The 20055-nt window shown below is 38.0% G+C and overlaps 1 protein-coding gene across 1 annotated transcript in view; it reads left to right on the top strand.

The window, feature by feature from the left end:
* Nucleotides 1-11455, top strand: part of MRPS9 (mitochondrial ribosomal protein S9) — a 33727-nt gene extending 22272 nt beyond the window's left edge. The window contains exons 6-11 of the mRNA XM_040584674.1: nt 1917-1999; nt 4692-4767; nt 7493-7661; nt 9373-9481; nt 9676-9845; nt 11253-11455. Of these exons, the coding sequence (XP_040440608.1) occupies nt 1917-1999; nt 4692-4767; nt 7493-7661; nt 9373-9481; nt 9676-9845; nt 11253-11344 (699 nt within the window). The 3' untranslated portion in view covers nt 11345-11455. The remainder of the gene's footprint in view (nt 1-1916; nt 2000-4691; nt 4768-7492; nt 7662-9372; nt 9482-9675; nt 9846-11252) is intronic.
* Nucleotides 11456-20055: the final 8600 nt, after the last annotated feature.

Genomic DNA, 20055 nt, shown 5'->3' with positions numbered 1-20055 from the left:
AAATACCGTTGTCGTGCCTGGTTTGACTTCCAAATGCAGAAACTTGTGGATCTCATGGTAATCTGTAAGCCTAAAATTTGCTTGGTGTAAGGCACGCCTCATGGCTGGTGCTTTTAATATATAGTTAATAATTTCTGCAGCCTGATAGCTCTGAATGGAGCCATTTAGTGATGTGACATGAACCTTGTCCAAAGTAGTGCTACCATATCTTGTTATCTTAGAGACCTACAGATATATTTGAGAGACCTGGAAATATTTGAAAATATGTTTTGTTGTGCTCTTTTCGATGATGTTTTCCATGCTTGAAGGTAATTTTTCCTAGCTTCAATCTGATGCAGATGTGTCTGTCAAAAAATAAAGGATTTCTGAAAAGCATACTACTATAATACACGAAGAGTTCTGCTGTCTCAAAAATGGATGATTTTGTACTTCAGGATTTTATACTGTAGAGTTGTTCCAAAAATACTTCTGTTTCATTGTGCTGTTAAAAACATAACCAGTGACCTGCATGAAAGACTTTAGTGAATTGTCCCCATTTAAATGCTTTGAGTGCAGCTCAGATAATGATCTGTTCTTAGTTCATACGCTTTAAGTACAAATATTTTTAGTAATGTGTGGGTGTATTTTTGTATTAGTGGATAAATCAGCTTGAACAGTAGGTGTTTATAAATAAGCAAGGGGCTTTTGTTCATTTTTTTTTTTTTTTAAATGTAAACTATTGCAGAAATTTCGTTGTGTCCTGTTGCAAATCCCGGTATTACGTTAAGAACTGGTATGTCATTGGTTAATTTCTGACAATACAGAGCTGTCTCACATTTCTTCTTTTACTGTCTTTTGTAAGTAATACAAAGAAAAAAACCCCAACCATTGTTTCTTGTCCCTACCAATTCTTATACTAGTTTCTAATATTTGGTAAAACTCATTATATTAATAAGGTATATGAAAGTTATTATAAGCTTGCTATTTTCACTTGTTAATGGAAGTAAATTATTTGGTATATAAGTACTTTGCTGTAGTATAACAATCCTGTTTTGTTTCAGTATAATTTATAATTATTTCTATAAATGCTGCTATTTAACTTGTGATTTGAATCACTGTTGTAATTCAGAATATTAGATGTTATATTTTAGAACCAAATAGTTCAGAAAGTGTCTGAACTGAAAACCTGAAAATAAAAGTGGGTTTCTTCTGTAATACTTTGTGTGACTTTTTGGAATATTTTTTCCTTTTGGTTTTCTGAAGTGGTAAATCGGTATCACAGCATTGTTTGAAAATAATAGCATAGCTAAGAATTTTGAGAAAATTGTTTTACTCTGAATTTTCAGTATTTTTTTAATATATTTATAATGTTTGAAAGAACAAAAAGTCTGATTATGGTAAATGTACAACTATGTGTGGCCCTATAGACATGCCTGGGCAAGAGGGAGTTCTGACTGATAGAGACCACTAATAAAGCTGATACTCTAAATGTACAAAAATCTAACTAAATGAAATTATTTATAGTCTTTAAACCTTGTCAGTATTTTGAAGAAGGCAAGCTAAAATGAGAATGGACTGATGAAATTATTGTACAGTATGGTTTAGAGTTACATCAGTTATAAAAATGTAGTTGCTCTTCTCTATACAGTTGAGAATTTTTTATTTACAAGCACATGTAAGAAGGCAACAAACACTGTTGAAGAAGAATACTAGAATTCAAAATTATTTACTTTGCATATGAAAATATTATATACACTGTCTAAAGTTTTGTTGGTTTAGATTTAACTTGTGATTTTTTTTTTATCATCAGAGTTCTGCTTGTTTTCTGACTTCTGCATCTTAAGTGTTGGAGAGCAAAACCACATAAACGTGCATTTTAAATAACAAAATTTTAAATGCATTTTCCCATTTAATATTTAATACTTTATACGTTTTAGGAAACATATGAAAAATTGCTGAATGTTCAGAAATATGAAGACCAACTGACTACTCAAGACCTTCCTCCTCAGAAGGAAAAAAGGTAAACTTCCAGTTAAAATTAATACTCATACAAATCTTCTTAAAATGCTTCAGTATGTTGTTTTGCCACTTCTTGTGGTTCCTTGCCTTGCCTGGCTTTTATTCCACAAGCACATTTTCAGACGCTCCTTATTCCTTGTCTAATACTTGCATGGTAATTCCAGATTGAAAAGTCTTACCTTTAGTATGTATGTGTGGAGTCCTTGCTTCTCCCTGCTAGAACAGGGAAACCCCACCTATTTATCTTGTTCTTTAATCTCTCCCTGCTCTTTTCAATATTCTGTCTTATATAAAAGTTCTTAAGTATGATTTGAAAATAAGTAGAGAATATCCAGAATTCTACGTTGCTGTATATGAAGTTTTCTAATTATTTCTTTATTAAAGGCTTTTAAAAAAGGAGGTAAACTCTCTATAAGAAAATGAGGCCTTTAAATTGCCAAATAAGTTGTTGGAAAATTCCTAAGGCCTAAAGCTGAGCTCTCTTAATAGTCTTTCATTAATTAGTTCTTGAATATTTTTACTTACCAATATTTAACTTGAAGAGTATCAAAATACTTAATTTCACTATTTTTCTCCTAATGCCTTTGAACAGCTAAATTGAAAACTGTAGTAATCTTAGAAAAGTTTATTTGGTTGGATTTGTTTAAATATCACCATTATTAGTATTTGAATTTAGTTTCTCCTTTTTGTCCTCTTATACTTCTCTGGTATGCACAGCAAGCTCTTTAGCTACTTAGCCACTGAACAGAAAAGAGATGTGTCAACCAGAAGCAGCTATGGGAGATGCTACACTACTTTCTAAGTGCATACAGTCGGGATTGTCTTTGAAATGGGTATATGCTTTAAGAAGGGTTTGCTTCTCTGAGACTGTATCTTTGATTTTTCTATTTTGAGATATTTTACAAGGATTTTAATGATAGGTTAGCATATTAAATTAAGCAAGTCTTTAAAAGAAACGGTTACAGCTAGGAAGTTTTGATTTTGGCTTTTGCTGCTTTTCCGTGTAGTTACTTTTTCACTGTCCAAGTTGTTTTTATCTTTGTTCTTGCTGTGTATTTTCTAGCCAGATTTATGTGCTGTTACAGTTGCACATCATGTTGGTTTGTCATTTCTTAATTTCAGCCATTTGTTATTTGTGTTAGGAAGAGAAAGGATTAATTTACTGAGATTATTTCAATTTCTTAAATAACAGAAGTTCATGTTTCTTCATGATATAAAGTGTCCTATGACCCACAGAATGTTTTATTGTAGATTCATGTTAGCTTCTGAGCAGACGAGAAAAAATAAATTTAGTTGCTTGGTGTATGCTGCTGAAAAACAACCTGACTCCTTACAGAGCTCAGCCAGTGGATTTACTGATGTGAAAAATGACCTAAAGCTAGTCAGAGACGAAAGGTTTTTTCCTGTTAGCTTTGTAAAAGCTCAGAGAATTTAAAGGATTTTTGAGACTTATTTTCCACACTGGATATGGTACTTCCTCTCAGATTAGCCTGGATAATTTCTCTCCAAAGTGTATGTAGTGGGTGGGTAGGGCTGGTCGCCAACCACCCCACGCTCCCCAAATTATCTATTTTGGATACATTTTGTAGTATTAGCTAGGGTGAGGACCTGATCTTGAACTACTTTGTTTAGAGCTTTTCACATGTGAAAAAATTTGTTGACTTCACTGGAAGTAGCAATATGTAAATGTAAGTATATACTTGAGTCTGTCAGGTTTAGAAGCTTTTTAAAATTACTGTTAAAACCAGCATTGTTTCTAAATAAATGTTTCTTGTGCCCTGACTCAGGAAAGCATTAAAATACATACTCAAGAAGTACTACTTAAAATCACCTTCAGAAGGAGTGCTTTTCTGAATCACAGCTTCCTTAATGCTGCTGAAAACCTTCATTAAGATAGTTTCTAAATAACCTGAAGAAGTAAGAAACTAGTTGCAGCTTTGCCTTAAATTTACCTGATAATGTTGACATATATATTTATGGTGGCATTCTGTTTAGTTGATCACTCCGTATCATACATATTTCACAAAGATTTTCAAGCATTGGTTTTCCTTTGTGTATAGCATCTCTGTATGAGGCTGTTTTCTTAGGAATTTCTGCTTTTGTTATCAGTGCAGATTCTGTGCTAAACAGGTGAAGGTTACAAATAGACAGAATACAGTACGTCATTCCTGCATTAGTTCTTTGACTGTGCTTACTGCTAGTACTACCTGCTGCTAGTGGAGTTTTTTGTATTGATCGGAAAAGTAAAGACGAGGCAAAATTGTGCTACTTGAGAATCTGATTTTAAGGTTCTGTCTTTCATTTTGTTCTTTGCTGCTTGTAAACCAATTTTTTTCCTAGCCTTTTAAAACTAAGTCCGAAGTTGTGGGGAAGGTTGCTTACTATTATGGTATTACTTTAGTTTTATGATATTACTTTAGTTCAATCTGGGACCTCAGTAATATGAATAATGCATAACTGATACTTGTAACTTTCATGTGGTTAACTCAATACATGATTACTGTCCCTTTCAAAAGACAGATCTTTAAAAATCAACATAGGCCTTCTCATGTTTACTATAGGGATGTGCTGTGTATTCATTTGTAATGGAAAACTTATTTCTGAACGAAGACTGACTGCATGTGTGGTCCTTTGTGATGTAATTCTAATTGCATGGTTAATTAAAGGGAGAATATATGTGGTATTTTAAACAGAAACCTGGCTGGCAGCAGATGGCTGACTAAGATTGAATTGGAAGAAATGTTGTTAGAAAAACTGTCAGATGATGATGTAAGTAATTGATCTTTCTAACCTTAAGGAGGCTTGTGTCTTTAAAAATACGGACTCTGGATGCATTTTTGGGTACTGAAAAGGTACTTTGTAGAAGCAGGTGCTCCTCAAAAGAGTTGTCATCCTTCTCATAAAGTCTGTATATGCTGACAGCACTGTCACATTCATCATGTCTTGAAAAGTGACCCGTGTCACTTTTTTTAATCTGGCACAGTACAGACCTATTAAGGGGTTTACATTGTTACTAAGATTAGTTTTTCTTCTGGTGATGTTGTACGACCTAGATCACTTGTTCCTTGCCATCTATTTATGTAGTCAGGAATGGAGTATAGTAACACTTTAATATAAATAAATATTTATTTATTCTAGTTACAGATGAAAACCAGACAGAGCTAGAAACTCTGTTGCTTATTGTAGATATGGGGTATATGTTCAAGGTGGGAAACACAATGGATCTGTGTAATGCTAAACCTGCACGCAGTTTCTAATTATTTAATCTGAAGAAGGACATGATAATGATGGAAAAGTCACATAGAAGGCTTATAAGAAAAAGGACTCCTTATTTCTGATGATTTTAGAATCAAATACCAGAAACAAGATGCAAAGCTACATAGATCTGTGGTCTGATACAGGTATCTGTTGTTATATTCTCCTTGAATGTTAATATGGTGGGAGAGAGGATGGTTTTGCAGTTTCCCTGGTAGCTGCAAACTCTTTATCACTGTCTAAGTTTGGAGTCCTTCTTTACATGTATCTTTGGGAATAAAACTATTTATCCTGTTAGTTGTATGCTTTTTTCTCAGTCAGAGCTTTCTCCTACAGTCCCCCAAATAGCATCAGATTTTGTAACAGCAGGTTCAGTCTGTGTGGCCAGCTTCAGTTTTCTTTTGAAAGTTTAAGCTTGAATATGATAGTACCAGAGAACATGACACTATTTGAGCATCCCAAGTATTTCCTCACCTAGAAACAGTGTTCTTCAATCTCTTCTGTCCTGTGGACAGCATCATTGCAAAAATAGCATAGCAGCAGCAAGCATGCCCTTTGCTCAGTTGACATTCAGAACAGTAACACATGATGGCTTCCTTGTCTATGGGTGATGTGAAAAGGTCTTGAGCAGATTGTGGCCTGTAAGTGTAAGTTAGAAATCACTGTTGTAAATTCTCCATCCTGGTATACCCAGGAGACTTCCTCTATCTTCCTTGTAGGGGAAGCAGTTAGGACTTCAGTGTTTTTGGTAGCTCCTGCATTTGGAATGGCTGTTCTTCCTTTCAGAGTGCCAGGAACTGGTCTAGTTGTATGACCAAACAGCTTGGAGTTCTTCACTGCTTGTTTTTTGTACACTCTACATATGTAAAAGTAGACTGCAGTGCACTTTAAAAAACCCCTAACAAACAAAAAACCTCAAACCAACCCAAAAAGCCACAAAAAAAACCCCAAACCCTTGTACGTACTGGTCTTGCATGTAAAACCACAAAGCCTTGGTCTATAGAAACAAATGTTTAAATCTGTTTGAAATGTCTTGATATGAGCTACCAGTCTTACCTGCTCAAATTCTTGTATTTTGCCATTGCAACAATTTTCTGATTTTCTGTGGTGTTTGCATTATTAAACAAAATCAGAGCTATTGATATTTTTTCTTCTTTGCACTCTGCAAGTGAAGACTGTTGGAAGCTTTCTTCATCTATAGCCTCTAAAGTTTTTAAATTTTTGTGTTTTTCAGTTTGTGCTCTTCAAAGGCTTTACCACGCATATGTGTCTTGTCACTAGACAAAAGTAGCTTTCCACATGATGTCAGAGTTCCAGGGGCTATTGCTAGGTTACAAGAAAAGTATTAATTTTGTGCAGAAGACTCTGGTCAGAGAGAGAAGAAAAAGTAGTTTTAATAACTTGTAAGTAAAGAGAACTTCAAAAATAAGGTTATGATAGCTATGTGAAAAATCCATTTTAGATGATTGCATACCTTTATATCCAGTGGCCGGCTGCCTAGTGCTCCTGCCAGTAACGCTTCATAACAGGACATCCCAGCTTTTAGTACAAATGGGTTAACACAGTGGTGTTTACTTTTTAATCACATGTTGAAGAACTTTGGAGGGGGGTGCAAGGGGGAAGGAGAACCACACAGTAGCAAAGGATAATTTATTTCAAGAGGTTGCCCTTTAAGTCAAGTATCTCTTGAATTTTTAAATAGCTTGATTGTTCAGTTTTAAAGGAAATCATAAACATTAAAGTAACTCAGCTTGAACAGCCAAAGATAGATAGATAGGTATTTCCTGTATATATTATGAAATATAATCATTGAAGAGGTTCAGTTTAGTGAAATAAAATTATTTCCAAGTCAATGAACATGCTGACTTACTGAAAATGAGGTGAAAAATCTTTTCCTTTTGCCATTTTATTAAAACAAAAGAGTGAAGACTCTCCTCAATATTTTCTTTTCAAAAGCGAAATGAACTTCATTCTAATGTAATAATACTGTATTACAGAGGGGTTGGTTATGCTTTGAATTAAAGTTTCATTGTTGCCTGAAGACAGAACTAGGTATCTTTAGTCACACAGAAAATGATGCATCTGCATGCTGTTCTTAAATCAGCATGTAGGTGCAAAAGTGTCATCTTGTCAGAAATCATAAAAAAAATGAAATAAGAAAGATAAACTTTCTATTTCTGTATAATTTAAGCAAACGCAATTACACTTGCATCCTTTAATGAAGTCTTGTTGTCTACAGTATTCAAGATTTATTCAGCTCCTACAAAAATTGATGATGTTGCCATGTAGTGACATCGAAGAGAGTTATTTGCAAAAGTTTACCAGAGAAGTTCCTATTCAGTTACAAAAGGTAGTTATTGAGCCCTTGAAGTATGACGAGCGAGGAGTGGCCTTCAGCACTGGTGAAGGTAATAATTTTTAGTTGTTTGGTAATAATGCAGAATTTTTCGTCTTCATGCTACTTTCTAATAGTATACACAACATTGCTGAATCTGTCAGTACTTCATTTTATGTGCTTATGTGTATGTTGTATGTATAACTGTTAATTATGTTATGGCGTACTAAGTTATGACATGGCCTGGTAACAAAGTGGAAGTTTTTGGCACAGTCTATCAACTGTTAGTTTTTATCTGTATTTCTATACAGCAGTACCTCTGTAAAGCGGACCCTGTTGTGCTGTGTATTGTAGGATACAAAAAGACTTTCATTGCTGGCAAGAGTTGAGTGTTGAACATAAGGGTTGGAGGACTAGGGGAGCATGAACACATATGGAGAATTCCGTGGATGTAACAGTGTCATTGCTTAATATTAAAGTGGCATGCTGAGGCCACTAAGTAACCGTTATCATAACTTTTGTAGGGAGTCCTGCAAAGGAGAATTTCAAAGGTGCAAAGAACAAATACCAAGGCATTTGGATATTTACAGACAGTATGGGATAACGCAAAGAGGGAATTCATAGGTTATTATTTTTTTTTAACAAGTGGACAGAGCATTTGAGACAGAGACAAGAATTGGTCATTGGTATTGAGGTGGAGAAGATGCTAGAGAAAAACCATGAAGGTCTCTGTACTTTCTAAACACAGTCTGCTTACGTTTTCAGTGGAGGATCACACAGTGGAAGAATATGATCTACGATATGAGTGATTGCCTAGAAAAAGTAACACAGCAACACACTTACAGGAAAGTCTGACTTTGTGGATGAAGCATATGTGCACACATACACTTTATGCTGCACATTTAAGAGGAATCTTAGAGATGACATGTATTCTTAAGCAGCAGGCAGCAGCTGAGGATAAGAACAAAAGTCGCAGAGAATTTGAGGACAAGGTGGCTAGAGAGCTCCGTTCTAGCTGGGTTGGCTTCAAGATGCTGTGACAAGGAGATGTGAGAGCACCTAACTGGGACTTAATCCACACTGGGTTTCAGTAGAGTCTTCGGAACAGTAGTTATTGAGGTTTGCTAAGCATGCACCCCATGTTATGTAAGAAAAGCCACCAGATTTTATAAGCTCAAGAACAGTCTTGTGTCCCATCACCCCCCTAAATTAAGAAAACTGTCCAATTTGATTCATAATTTATCAGAACGATTGCTTCCTTTGTGCTACAGAAGATTGGTCTTAGGCTTTAGCACAGTTTAACTTGAAGCTAATGCACTTAGGTAACTGTAAGTAGTAATTTCTGAGGAAACTATGCTAAATGATGCATAGGCATTACTTATGCCAGTATAATTAAAGTATTAACCTTTTCCATGTGAATATTCTTAAACTTCTGGACCTTTGTATGATTTTATAAAGTATTTTAATGTTATTGGAAATTGTACTTAGGATAAACATAGGAATTCAGCAAACTGTTTATTTTCATATACAGTGACGTCACCAGGTCAATAGAGAGTTCTGATCTACTGAAGTTTTGGGAGGTAGAGTGTTACCTCTCATCTTCTCCCAACACACGTTTTCCCCCTGCTTAATAGACTTCTGTTGTTGTTGTTGTTGTTACCTCAGCCTCCAAAAAGAAACAGCTGGTACTCTATGAAAGTGTTGAGATTTGCTTTAATTCTTGGGCACTTGAAGTTCTGTAGAATATGGAAACCTCATAACAGATTGGTTTTAATTCCTTTAAGGTGTAAGAAAAACAGCAAGAGCTACTGCAGTAGTTTATGACAACGGGACCGGAAAAATTACAGTGAATGGAATAGACATTTTACATTACTTCCCAGTGTTGCAGGACAGGTGAGAGCACCATGAAATGCTGTATTCTTCTCTGTACTTAAATTATTCCAGCAAAAGTCATGTCGTGCAGTTATATTTTGGTGCTGTGTTCCACAGAGTTGATGCTATATTCTAGTTTCTGTATAACATACTGTTATATGAAAATTGGTCTTGCTTTTTAATTTTTTAAATTTTATATATTTTTTTTTTTTTAGAGAACAGTTGTTGTTCCCTTTCCAGTTTCTTGATAGAGTTGGAAAACATGATATGGTTTGCACAGTCTCTGGTGGAGGAAGATCCGCACAAGCTGGAGCAATACGTTTAGCCTCTGCAAAAGCATTAAGGAGTTTTGTGACTGAAAAGGAGGTGGAATTCATGAGGCAAGGTAGGAATTGAAATTATTTCAGTGTTTCTTAATGTGTTTCTGGTAATTAACAGAATTAATAGAAGGATCATTAAGGATCAGATAGTGCAAATTTGAGTAAATAATCCCGGTGAAACCTTGTATAATGCATGGAAGGGTTCTGCATTTATTTATAAATTGTTTTCACTTGTTTCCTAGCATCCTTTGTGTACATTTTGGATGACTTCTTGAGCATTTTTCCATCTGTTCACGACCTCTCTTGGCTGTATTAACCATATTGCCTCAACATAGAATCACAAAACATGAATGTGTGTTCTCTAACAAATAAATGTGGATCAGGCATTAGTGAGCTGTAAGATACTAACATTGTATTTTGTTTTACTCGGTTAGTTGCATCTTGTTCATGTTTAAAGAAGTTTTATTCTTGAACATAAACTAGATGCTAGAGAGTTAGCATTGAAGGGGTTAGTAATGAGCAGAAACATTATGTACAGTTAGCCAGACGGAAGGAGCTTCTTTCCTCTCTTGCTTTATTTAGGGTTTCCAAGTTACCTAGGATAAGATAGAACTTACTTGGGTAACTGCAGTGTTTGCTGCTTCTCTGTGATTAGATGCCATACTTCTTTCACCAAATAGAGAATTATGAACAGTGAGCTTTTAACTGTGCTCTTCCTGGACTAGTAGGGAGCATACCTGCATGTATTACTGGCAGAACAGCTATGTTTTTTTTTTGTTTTTTTTTTTTTTTACTCTATTGCCATCCATGGAAGTAAAGCTATCTTCGTGCTAGTATCTTTGAAACAAGTTTCTTTGATTTTTCAGTACTGACAAGTATGACTTGCTAGGAATACCCCTGTAAACTGACATTGTAATGAGTTGGCTATCTGTGATGAGATCAGCATAATTCTGAATGTGTTTTGGACACTGCCAAATATATTTCGGAAACACTTAAGTCCACTTCAGAGCAGTGGTCTCCAAAGTGGGATGTGTGCACCCCAGTGTTGCACAAGATGATCCATTGGAGTGCAGGAAGAAAATGTTACAATTGCACTACTGTATGAGATTTATAAATAAATAAATACACATACGTTGTGGGTGCTTGCTTAAAACTTTCACTGGTAGGGGCTACTGACCAAAAATGTTTGGAGTCTGCTGCTGTAAAGGCTTAAGCAATATAGATATAAAACAATGTGGGATTTTCTTAGTGGTTTGTGAAGTAAAATGTGAAGAAAGTTCATTTACTGAAGAAAAGTTAAAATATTAGAGGATCTGATAAAATTCCTTTTGTGTTTTGTACTGAACCCTTATGCTTCTAGATGTTACCGTTCCTATGCAAAGTTATTGGCTGCCTTGAATCCCACACGTGTAGTATGTCTGTAATATCAACTAAACCCAGTAAACAAACGGGTGCTTTTCTGTGTTTTGTAGCTGGACTGCTAACGCTTGACCCACGTGTGAAGGAACGAAAAAAGCCTGGTCAAGAGGGAGCCAGACGGAAATTCACTTGGAAAAAGCGTTAAGTTTGAGTATTTAAAGAATGTCAGAATGCTACCAGAATTTCAAACGTACTGATTTATGATTTAAAACTGTCGTATAAATATATTTAGTAATAAAGACTTTTTCCATTATAACTACTGTGCTTTCTCTGTTTAAAAAGCAACAACTTTCTTTAAATTTATTTAAAATTGTGGAAAATTATGGTGTGATTTGCCAAATGCTGAATCTAGAAGAGCAGCTCGAATGCCGATGTTGCATCTTAGCTCCACTGAAGTCAATAATAATTTATGACACTGTTGGTATATTATAACTTCTAAAAATCAGTCTATTTGTTTAGTGACTTGACTGTCTAAATCCTGGAATTAGACAGCTCCTAACCAGGTATTTGGACAACTTTGACATGCCTCCCTTTCTGCCTCACAGGTATCTGAGGATAAGTGACAACTTCCCACCTAAGCCGTGGAGGAGTTGAGAAACTAGTGAGAACGGTACTGACAATTGAGGGGATGTTGAGAGAGGAACAGTCACAGAGGATAACCTTTGCCTGTGGAATCTCTTGTCTCCAGGATGCCTCCCTAGGTTAAGTGGGGAGTGATTCAGAGCGAGTATTTAAATTTAGGTGCTCTGAATCACCCTCTGGAGGAGTTGGTTTTTCTCTGCTTCTTCCAAATGCAGAAAGAGCTGAAGGGATTAGGCTGAAGTTAATCTTTTAGAATACGCTTCTCCACCCCTTAAATCTCAAGGGGCCTGATCAGGGAGGCGTGTTCTGAATATGGCTAATGCACAAAGATAGCATTGGATTCTTTGCCAAATACAGTCATAACTTGTCTTTTTTAAAATCAGAAGCAGGAGGTGATGACAGTGCTGCCCACCTCCTGTCTATAATTGTAGCCTTCCAAAATAGATTAGTGGTTACAACACTCACCCAAAAGCACAAGGTTTTGGTTTATTGCCAACTTCCTTCCTGGGACAGAGGTCAGATACATAGAGGTTCCAAGGAAGAGCGTATCCTTCATCTTCCCCGTAGGAACTGGGCTACAGCAAAAAAGAGTATAAGGTTCATCTTGCCAGGAGAAAGCAAGAAAAAGAATTCAACTCTAGTTTTAACAACAGGACACATTCCAACTTTCTGTTAATTTGGAAGACTTCTGTACTTGGAATTCTTCTTTCCCAGCCACATTTTCTAAGTGCTGGAGTACCTGCCCTGCTGCTTATTTGCTGTAGGTTATACCAGAAGTATTAATGCCTCAGAGGTAACAAAAGGTGCTAGTAAGATCACCGCAGGTGATAACTATGGGTGAATTGTATGGTGGTCATTTTGCCAGGCATCATTGAAGAGCAGGCAGCGAGTAAATGGACCTCTTGAACTGAGTAGAACAGCAAAGGTCAGAAACTGGGTATGCATCCTTGACTGATGTGTTGCTGATTCCTTACTCCCCAGTGCCACTCTGTACTGCTTTTTACCTCGTTTCATGAGAATACTCAGTAAATTCAGTATTCAGTACTCGGTAAACTTGAGCAAGATTTCTCATTGCTGAGGTAGTTTGTCTTAGTCAAAATACATGAGACTACAACTACCTGAAAGGAGGTTGTAGCGAGGGGGATGTCGGTTCTCTTTTTCCCAAGGAAAAAGTGATTAGAGGAAACTGCCTCAAGTTGTGCCGGGGAGATTCAGATTGGACATTAGGAAAAACTTTACTGAAAGGGTGGTCAAGCATTGGAACAGGCAGCTCAGGGAAGTGGTGGAGTCACCATCCCTGGAGGTATTTAAAAGATTTGTAATTTAGTGCTTGGGGACATGGTTTAGTGGTGAACTTGGCAGTGCTGGGTTGACGGTTGGACTCAATAATAAGGGGCTTTTTCAACCTAAATGATTCTAAGTCTTGTATCATGTTTTAAAAGATTTCTTTTAACGTTTTACCTTCCAAAAAAGTATGGGCACAGCCTCTGGTGTTTACAGCCAGCAAAAACTTTAGGTAGGGTAAAGTTTTAGAATTTATCCCTGATTTTTAGGGAAGTCCCTAGAAATACTAGTTAATGCTGTGGAACTAGGTTACTTGCTTCATAGCTACTCGCTCAGCCTTCCAAGTAACTCTGAAACTGATCCAAAAGAAGCATTTTGAAAATAAAAAAACCAGAATTGTACATATTTTTTGCATTTTTCATTTGTATGACATTCTTCTTCATCTGCAGTACATGTCAACGTTTAGGAGTTGAAATAGTTGTGTTAAGAAGGACTGTTTCCGTCGTGTTAAAGCTCATCAGAAGGTGAGACTGCCATTTTTTTCCCACTCATTTGGATGGACCCTTCAGAACTGAAGTATCTTATGGGAGAACCAAATAAGGAAATTTCATTGGGGTTGTTAATTTTGGGTTGTGACAGCGGCACATAGTAGAACTGGCTTACCGGTTTGAATATTCTGTTTTAACTCTTCTGTTCCTCTTATGCCCTTGCATTCCCAGGGTTATTGAAAGAAGCAGCCCTGAACACTACCTACTAACTGTGTCCAAGCCAGGTTTCTCAGATCTCAATTTTCAACCACTTGTGGTGTGGACCACCTTATCTTGCCAACAAGATTTCAGAAAAGCATCCTGGATGTGACAGGTGCTTATACTTTAAATATTTAAAATACTTTCTGAATGTGGGCAAAAAGACATAAGCCTTCTGTGCTTTCTGATGGCTGTATGTGGTGATTCATCCAGGCTTTTTTTTTTCTTCATCCACCATGTTAATGTTTTGCTTTGAGTTAAGGTGCCAAAATTGTCTCTTAAGTCAAGTGGAATATATCTATGCTGTTGATTTCTGGTGATTGTCACATTTCTTCAGTGTGAGGAAACCAGTCAGTCAGAAGGTAAAGCTGTAAGGATGTTTCTGTTTTGTATTAATGCTGCTGTGTTACCACGAGATGGAGCAGTTTGCAATCTAATGAAACGAGCTATTTCCAGAAGTGAGATATATATATACTTGGGAGAGAAATGATGATGAATCTTCCTTATAAATAGTGATTTTTATAACAGCAGATTAATATGGAAATAAGTGAAAAGTTAGATTCAGATTGTCTTTTCAGGATTTTTTTCTCCTGATTGAGAAACAAATTTTAGTGAGAAATAATAAATGTCAGTTAATGCTAGTTTTCTAGTAGCTAGTAATCTAATACCAGTGTATAGGTAATACTTACAATGTTATTCTAAGAAATGCCAGCTGATGTGTGAAGCTTGGAAATGATATGGTAGCATTTTACCAGTCGTCACAAAGGTAAAGTCACAGAATCACAGAATGGTTTGGGTTGGAAGGGGCCTTCAAAGATATCTAGTCTATCCTCCCTGCCATGGCCAGGGACACCTTCCACTAGACCAGGTTGCTCAGAGCCCCATCCAGCCTGGCCTTGGACACTGCCAGGGATGGGATGTCCACAATTTCTCTGGGTAGCTTGCTCCAGTGTCTCGCCACCCTCATTGTTAAGAATTTGTCTTATGTCTAACCTAAACCTACCCTTAATGTTCTCATATTAATCATACATATAACTAATACATATAATTATTTAGATAAAATGCCAGAAAGTGGTTTTGGCTAAGGGGAGGGGGATTTGTTACTGAAACTGCATTTTCATCTGTACAGTTTCATAAAATCCTTGTGCATATAGAAATTAATTTTCACAGTATTCTCTGATATTGTATATAGATAAGAATTCATGGGCTGGGATGAGAAGCAAATGTATGTTTTTATGCTCTGCCAGCACCCAGTGGGTATTGGTTTGTAGTACCTTACTAAATGTCCTGCAAAACTTGTGGACACAAATCACTGCTCACATACTGTGTACCTGCCCACATAGACAAAGCAGTGTGGGAGAGGAATAAAAGATGGAAACAAATGGGCAATAATGAGTTTAGACCTTATATTGCTTAGCATCCACCCTCGGCCACTGTGTCAGAAATCGCTTTCACTGTTTTCAGTATTGAATAACTGAATATTGAAGTCTTTTGGGTGGGCAATTCCAATCCCACCTGCCGTTTCTCTTCTAGTTGCCAGCCACGTCAGCAGTAGTGGTTGTTCCTCTGCTTGGCTGGCAACTTGCTCATTTTGAGGGGAAGAAAGCCTTGGGTGCTCCACAGAGGAGGTTTGTATTTCAACACACTAAATCTTTAAGGCATTCAAGATTGTTTCAATAAATGTCATATTCAGATGCTGACAATACTGACATAAATCACATAAACAGAGTGGTGTGTGCTTGCCACAGTACGTTATGGAAGCAATTTCAGGCTAACGTGATTAGCAGGAGATACAAGATGATACCCTAATACATTCTTCTGAAAGTACCAGGTTTTGTCTGAGACCAAAAAATGTAAATTCTCCTCAGTTCCAAGACTGGGTGCCGATACCTTCCTGCTTGTCTGATTACACTTTCCCTTAGTAACTGCTGTTTCTTGTAAGACACAATGCCAAGACAAAGGTGATTGCACCAGCAGTACCAGGGCAGAAGTGATTAAAAAACCCCTGCAGCTGATCTTGGTACAGTCCTTATTTCAAATCCCAGAGCAGCCCTGCAGGATCCGGGTTGGTGGCACCTCTAAAACTTTGACCTTATATACCTTATGCCTTGGGTGCTGGGTTGCATATAGGAGTGGCAGCTGTAATGCTTTTTAGCTAGTGGAGATACCAACAGGACTTTATTTTTTTTTTGGTTTAAATTTGTGTTTGTATAATGTAACAGAGGTGTTAGAGGAAAATATGGTGCAGAGCAAGAGCAGCCTAGATTATTCATTGTCAACAATAAGAATATTGTTATACACTGCATAACAGAGGAAGAAGTCATTGCTTTGTAAAGGCCCTTGTGACTTACATACTGCTTTCCACGCTTGGGCTGAGCCCCATGTACCTGTCACCGCAAGTATAAGGTTAGCCAGCAAAATCCCCACAGAGAGCTTTTATGCGGGAGCACCAGTGCCTGAGAAGGCATCCTGATAATGCCATGTGAGGCAAAACATCTGCTTCATTCAGCTTCACCTCAAAAAAACTGCAAGCACATGGTTACACAATAGCCTCCCTGCTCAGCTCACCTAGAAAACCATAGGGCAGCTGGGTTGTCGGGATCTTCCAACTTTCTGCTGCATGCCACCTTTCATGCTCAGCCCGAGCTGGGCATCCCCATCTCAGTCAGCAGCTTTGGGGACAGCTAAGGAAACGCCACCAGCAACTGCTGCAGTGGTGCATTGCAGAGCCAGGCTTGGTGCTGGTGTATTTGTGGTCTGCGTGTAGTGCAAGAGAGAAGCAAGACTCTGAAAGATCTTGGTGAGGCTGCTGAGTTCTGCTTGGCTAAAGCGAGGGCTGCCCCTGCTCGTATAGATCCGATAGACATCTAGGATCTGTTATTTAGTAAAAGTTTGCCTGCAGATTGCACCCACCTGCAAGGTAGACAGCAATTTGGTTTTCTCTTCACTCAGTTAATTCCTAGGAATTAAAAGCTTGTTCTTTAGCGAGACCTTGATGTGAGCACTGACATCTCTTGGATGCTTTTGAGTGAAGGCCACAGGCGTCTCTCCTGTATCTTTCACCTTGGAGAGCTCTCTGGTAGCTGTTGCTTCTGCTAGGAGAACTGATAAGACATACAGGTTTAACAGTCAGCTTCCCTCATAGAGTTTCTTTCCCTGTGAAAAAATCACTTTGAGACCTATTCTAAATCCTCCCCCTGCAATGTTACTTCCAAACTCTGTTTAATTTCAGAGGTTAAGCAAACAGGCAGATTATTTTCTTCTCTGAAGTGCATGCTTCTAAGGCTGAAGGACTCCTTTCTACTCAAGTTGCGAAGAACACTTAATGATTTTATTTGACTAAGGCAAAATGAGAAAGGAAAATGATATTTAGAAAATTTCATTAGAAAAACGTTTGCTGCTTTGTTTCTGTGACAGCAAGGTTACTGGGTAATCTCTGCCTTAACTCATTGGGGATAGCTGATTGCATCAGGTGTGCTGATGGAGCCGCTATTGATGGGCTTGAGCGTGCAAAGCATACACATTGCCCTCTGGAAGCCACAAGACTGTTCAGACCAGGAATGTGCAAAAACAGCTGCCCCAAAAAGTGTATCCCAAGGTACAAAACAAAAACTAGGCAGGAGGCAGAACTGCTCAGAGCAGCAGCAGAGAGTCAAGGGCAACTAACCCTGCTAGAGCACCAAGCCAACCCTGACAGCTGCTGAAGGCTGGGGAGCTCCTAGGAGAGGAGCCAGCTTAAGCAGTTAATCACTGTTCTGTGCGGAAGCTGTGGCACCGACCGATGCTGTGATGGTGTCCAGCACTTCAGCCCTTCGGGATGTCACCCTTTGTTCACAAGGGATGGGGGTCCTGGATCTCCCCCAGAAGCTGGGTGGGAGGCAGGCAGCTGGTCTGCCCTCAGGTGGGGAAGGGCTTCACTGAGGGAAGGAGGAACTGCTGGCCGGAGCTCTCACACCTTGCATGGGCAGGGGATGTGCCCCTTCCCTACAGCAATGTGGCTGATTCAGATTCTGTCATGTGCCAATAAAAAAGGGGACACCGCCAGTGTTTCATAATGCACTGTGAGTTTGGTTTTACCTTAAGGAGTTTATAATTTATAAATATAAAGCTTTACTTTAGCATAAAGTTTATCAGATGTTTAACATCAAAAGTCAAGACTTCATTCGCTGCCTGAATTTGGCATAAATCTGATTGGTTTCTTTTGTAGAAAGCCAATTTAGGAATCAATTATATATTGTAATGGGCGTGAAAACAGCTCCTCTTTGGTCATTGTAGTAGATTACAGCTTGTAGTCTGACATCACTTAACTGTGTAGCAAATTGTCTGAAAATGAAAACTCCTATTAGGACACTTAAAAAAAACTCTTTCAAAATGACTACTTAACAGCCATTAAAGCATCTTCATAGAAATGTCACTACCCTCGTTACATCTGTACCTTTGGTTAGTTTCTTTCCCCCTTTCCAATTTTCTCCCAGCATCTTGCAGCTTGCCTATTATTTGGATGTATAATTAGAAATCCATTATTATGTTTTATGGAGATGTAAAGAGCAGGAAGAAAGCTGCGTAACTACTTTTTACATGCAGCATGCAAATTATCCACCTTGTGTATTTTGGCTCTGAATGTTCCGCAGATGTAGTTTCATTTCCCTTGGATCTCTGTTTACCCATTTTTATTGCTAGTCATCAAGTATAGCAGCAGAAAAAAATCAAAATAGGAGGGGGAAGGGACCTTCCCATAGAAGCAGCTTAACATGCCCCCATTACAGAGTGGTATCGACATTAATGTGCTTCACCTACACAGTTCTGTGCGTGGCCATTATTTATAATAGACAACCATGGAAATGGTAGGGGTAATCAAGATTGCATGAGAAAATGGTCACTGCCAAAGCTGAGTAGTTGGGAAAAACACTTTGAAGGAATTAAATGTTTTATTCAGATACTATGTGGACTGAGAAAGGATGCAAGATGGGGCTTTGACCGTACCTCACGGCTCAGAAAGAGCAAATTCCTCTTTCCTCGGCCTGACTCTTCCAGCTGACGTTTGTTCTGGTCTTGCCTAAGGATAATATCCCACTGTGTGATCCACTCGGGACCTGATCCAAAGGCAGTGTAAATCTTATGGACTTCATGGCCCTTTACATCTGGCCCGTATGTTTTTATGGATTAAAGATCTGACCTTTTATCTGCTGTGAAACCCCATGGATGCATATAGCACAGTGCGGTTTATGGGTTGCACTCGTGCCGTGGCTTCTTCAGAATTGTCAGTCTACCAGAGAGAAAACAGGGTGGAGGTTAATCCCTTTTCCCTCTCACTCCCACCAGACAGAAACGTCCCAAGTCAAGAGGTTCCTCCAGTTTGTGACGAGAAAGGTCCAGTGGGGCTCCTAAAGCTGGCAAAACCCCTGGAGCTATGACCACCCCTTTCAGTGCGGCATTAAATGCTGAATGCCTTGAGAGAGCTGCAAGCTTTGCCATGCCTTTTGGAGGTCCTTGTTGGATCCCTGCCGGTGTTTCCCCAGGTGACAGGATGCCTCTTGCGTGGAGATAAGTCTCAGTGCAATGGCCTTAAAGCAAAGATTACTTACAGCTAGTGTTGGACATTGAGTCTGATGTAAGTTAAGTGTATGGAAATGGCTCTCGGAGAGAGTATAAAAGCACATTTTTTTGGGGGGTGTGTGGTGTGTATGAGGAGGGTGCCAGTGTCTGAGAAGAAGCCGGCTTCACAGGAGAGAAAGAGCCTCTTTAATGGACATCTGGCAGAGCTGTGATACGGGAGTTGTGAATGCACATAGTACATGGTGGTGTTTTGTGGTTTAGTGGCTCAGTGTAAGTTTCTGAATATTAAATTTTAATTTACCTAGTAGGTATGCATTTTAAAAAATACTGTTTTTCCTGAATACTATTTTATCTAATTCCTTTAGTGACTGACTGGACAAAACCAGATACAACATCTCTACAGTATATAGATTTTTCTCCCATTCTGAATTGCTGCTGGTTTTACTTAGCTTTTAATTTCATGTAACTGGCAAAATAATACATTGCCTAAGAGTGTCAGTCTCTTTTAGTCATGGTAAAAGTAAGAAAAAGATTCTGGTCAACCAGAGATCACCACTTGATAATAAAGTAGTATTTGATCAGTGTATTATATGCATATATATATACACCCACACATATACATCCAGGTATCACACACATATATTTTATGTATTAGAACAAGGGAAGATAGTTTATTCTTTCTGATAAA

The sequence above is a fragment of the Falco naumanni genome, chromosome 2 (assembly GCF_017639655.2).
Source record: "Falco naumanni isolate bFalNau1 chromosome 2, bFalNau1.pat, whole genome shotgun sequence".
Taxonomy (NCBI): Eukaryota; Metazoa; Chordata; class Aves; order Falconiformes; family Falconidae; genus Falco; species Falco naumanni.
This window is presented reverse-complemented; position numbering and strand designations above follow the sequence as displayed.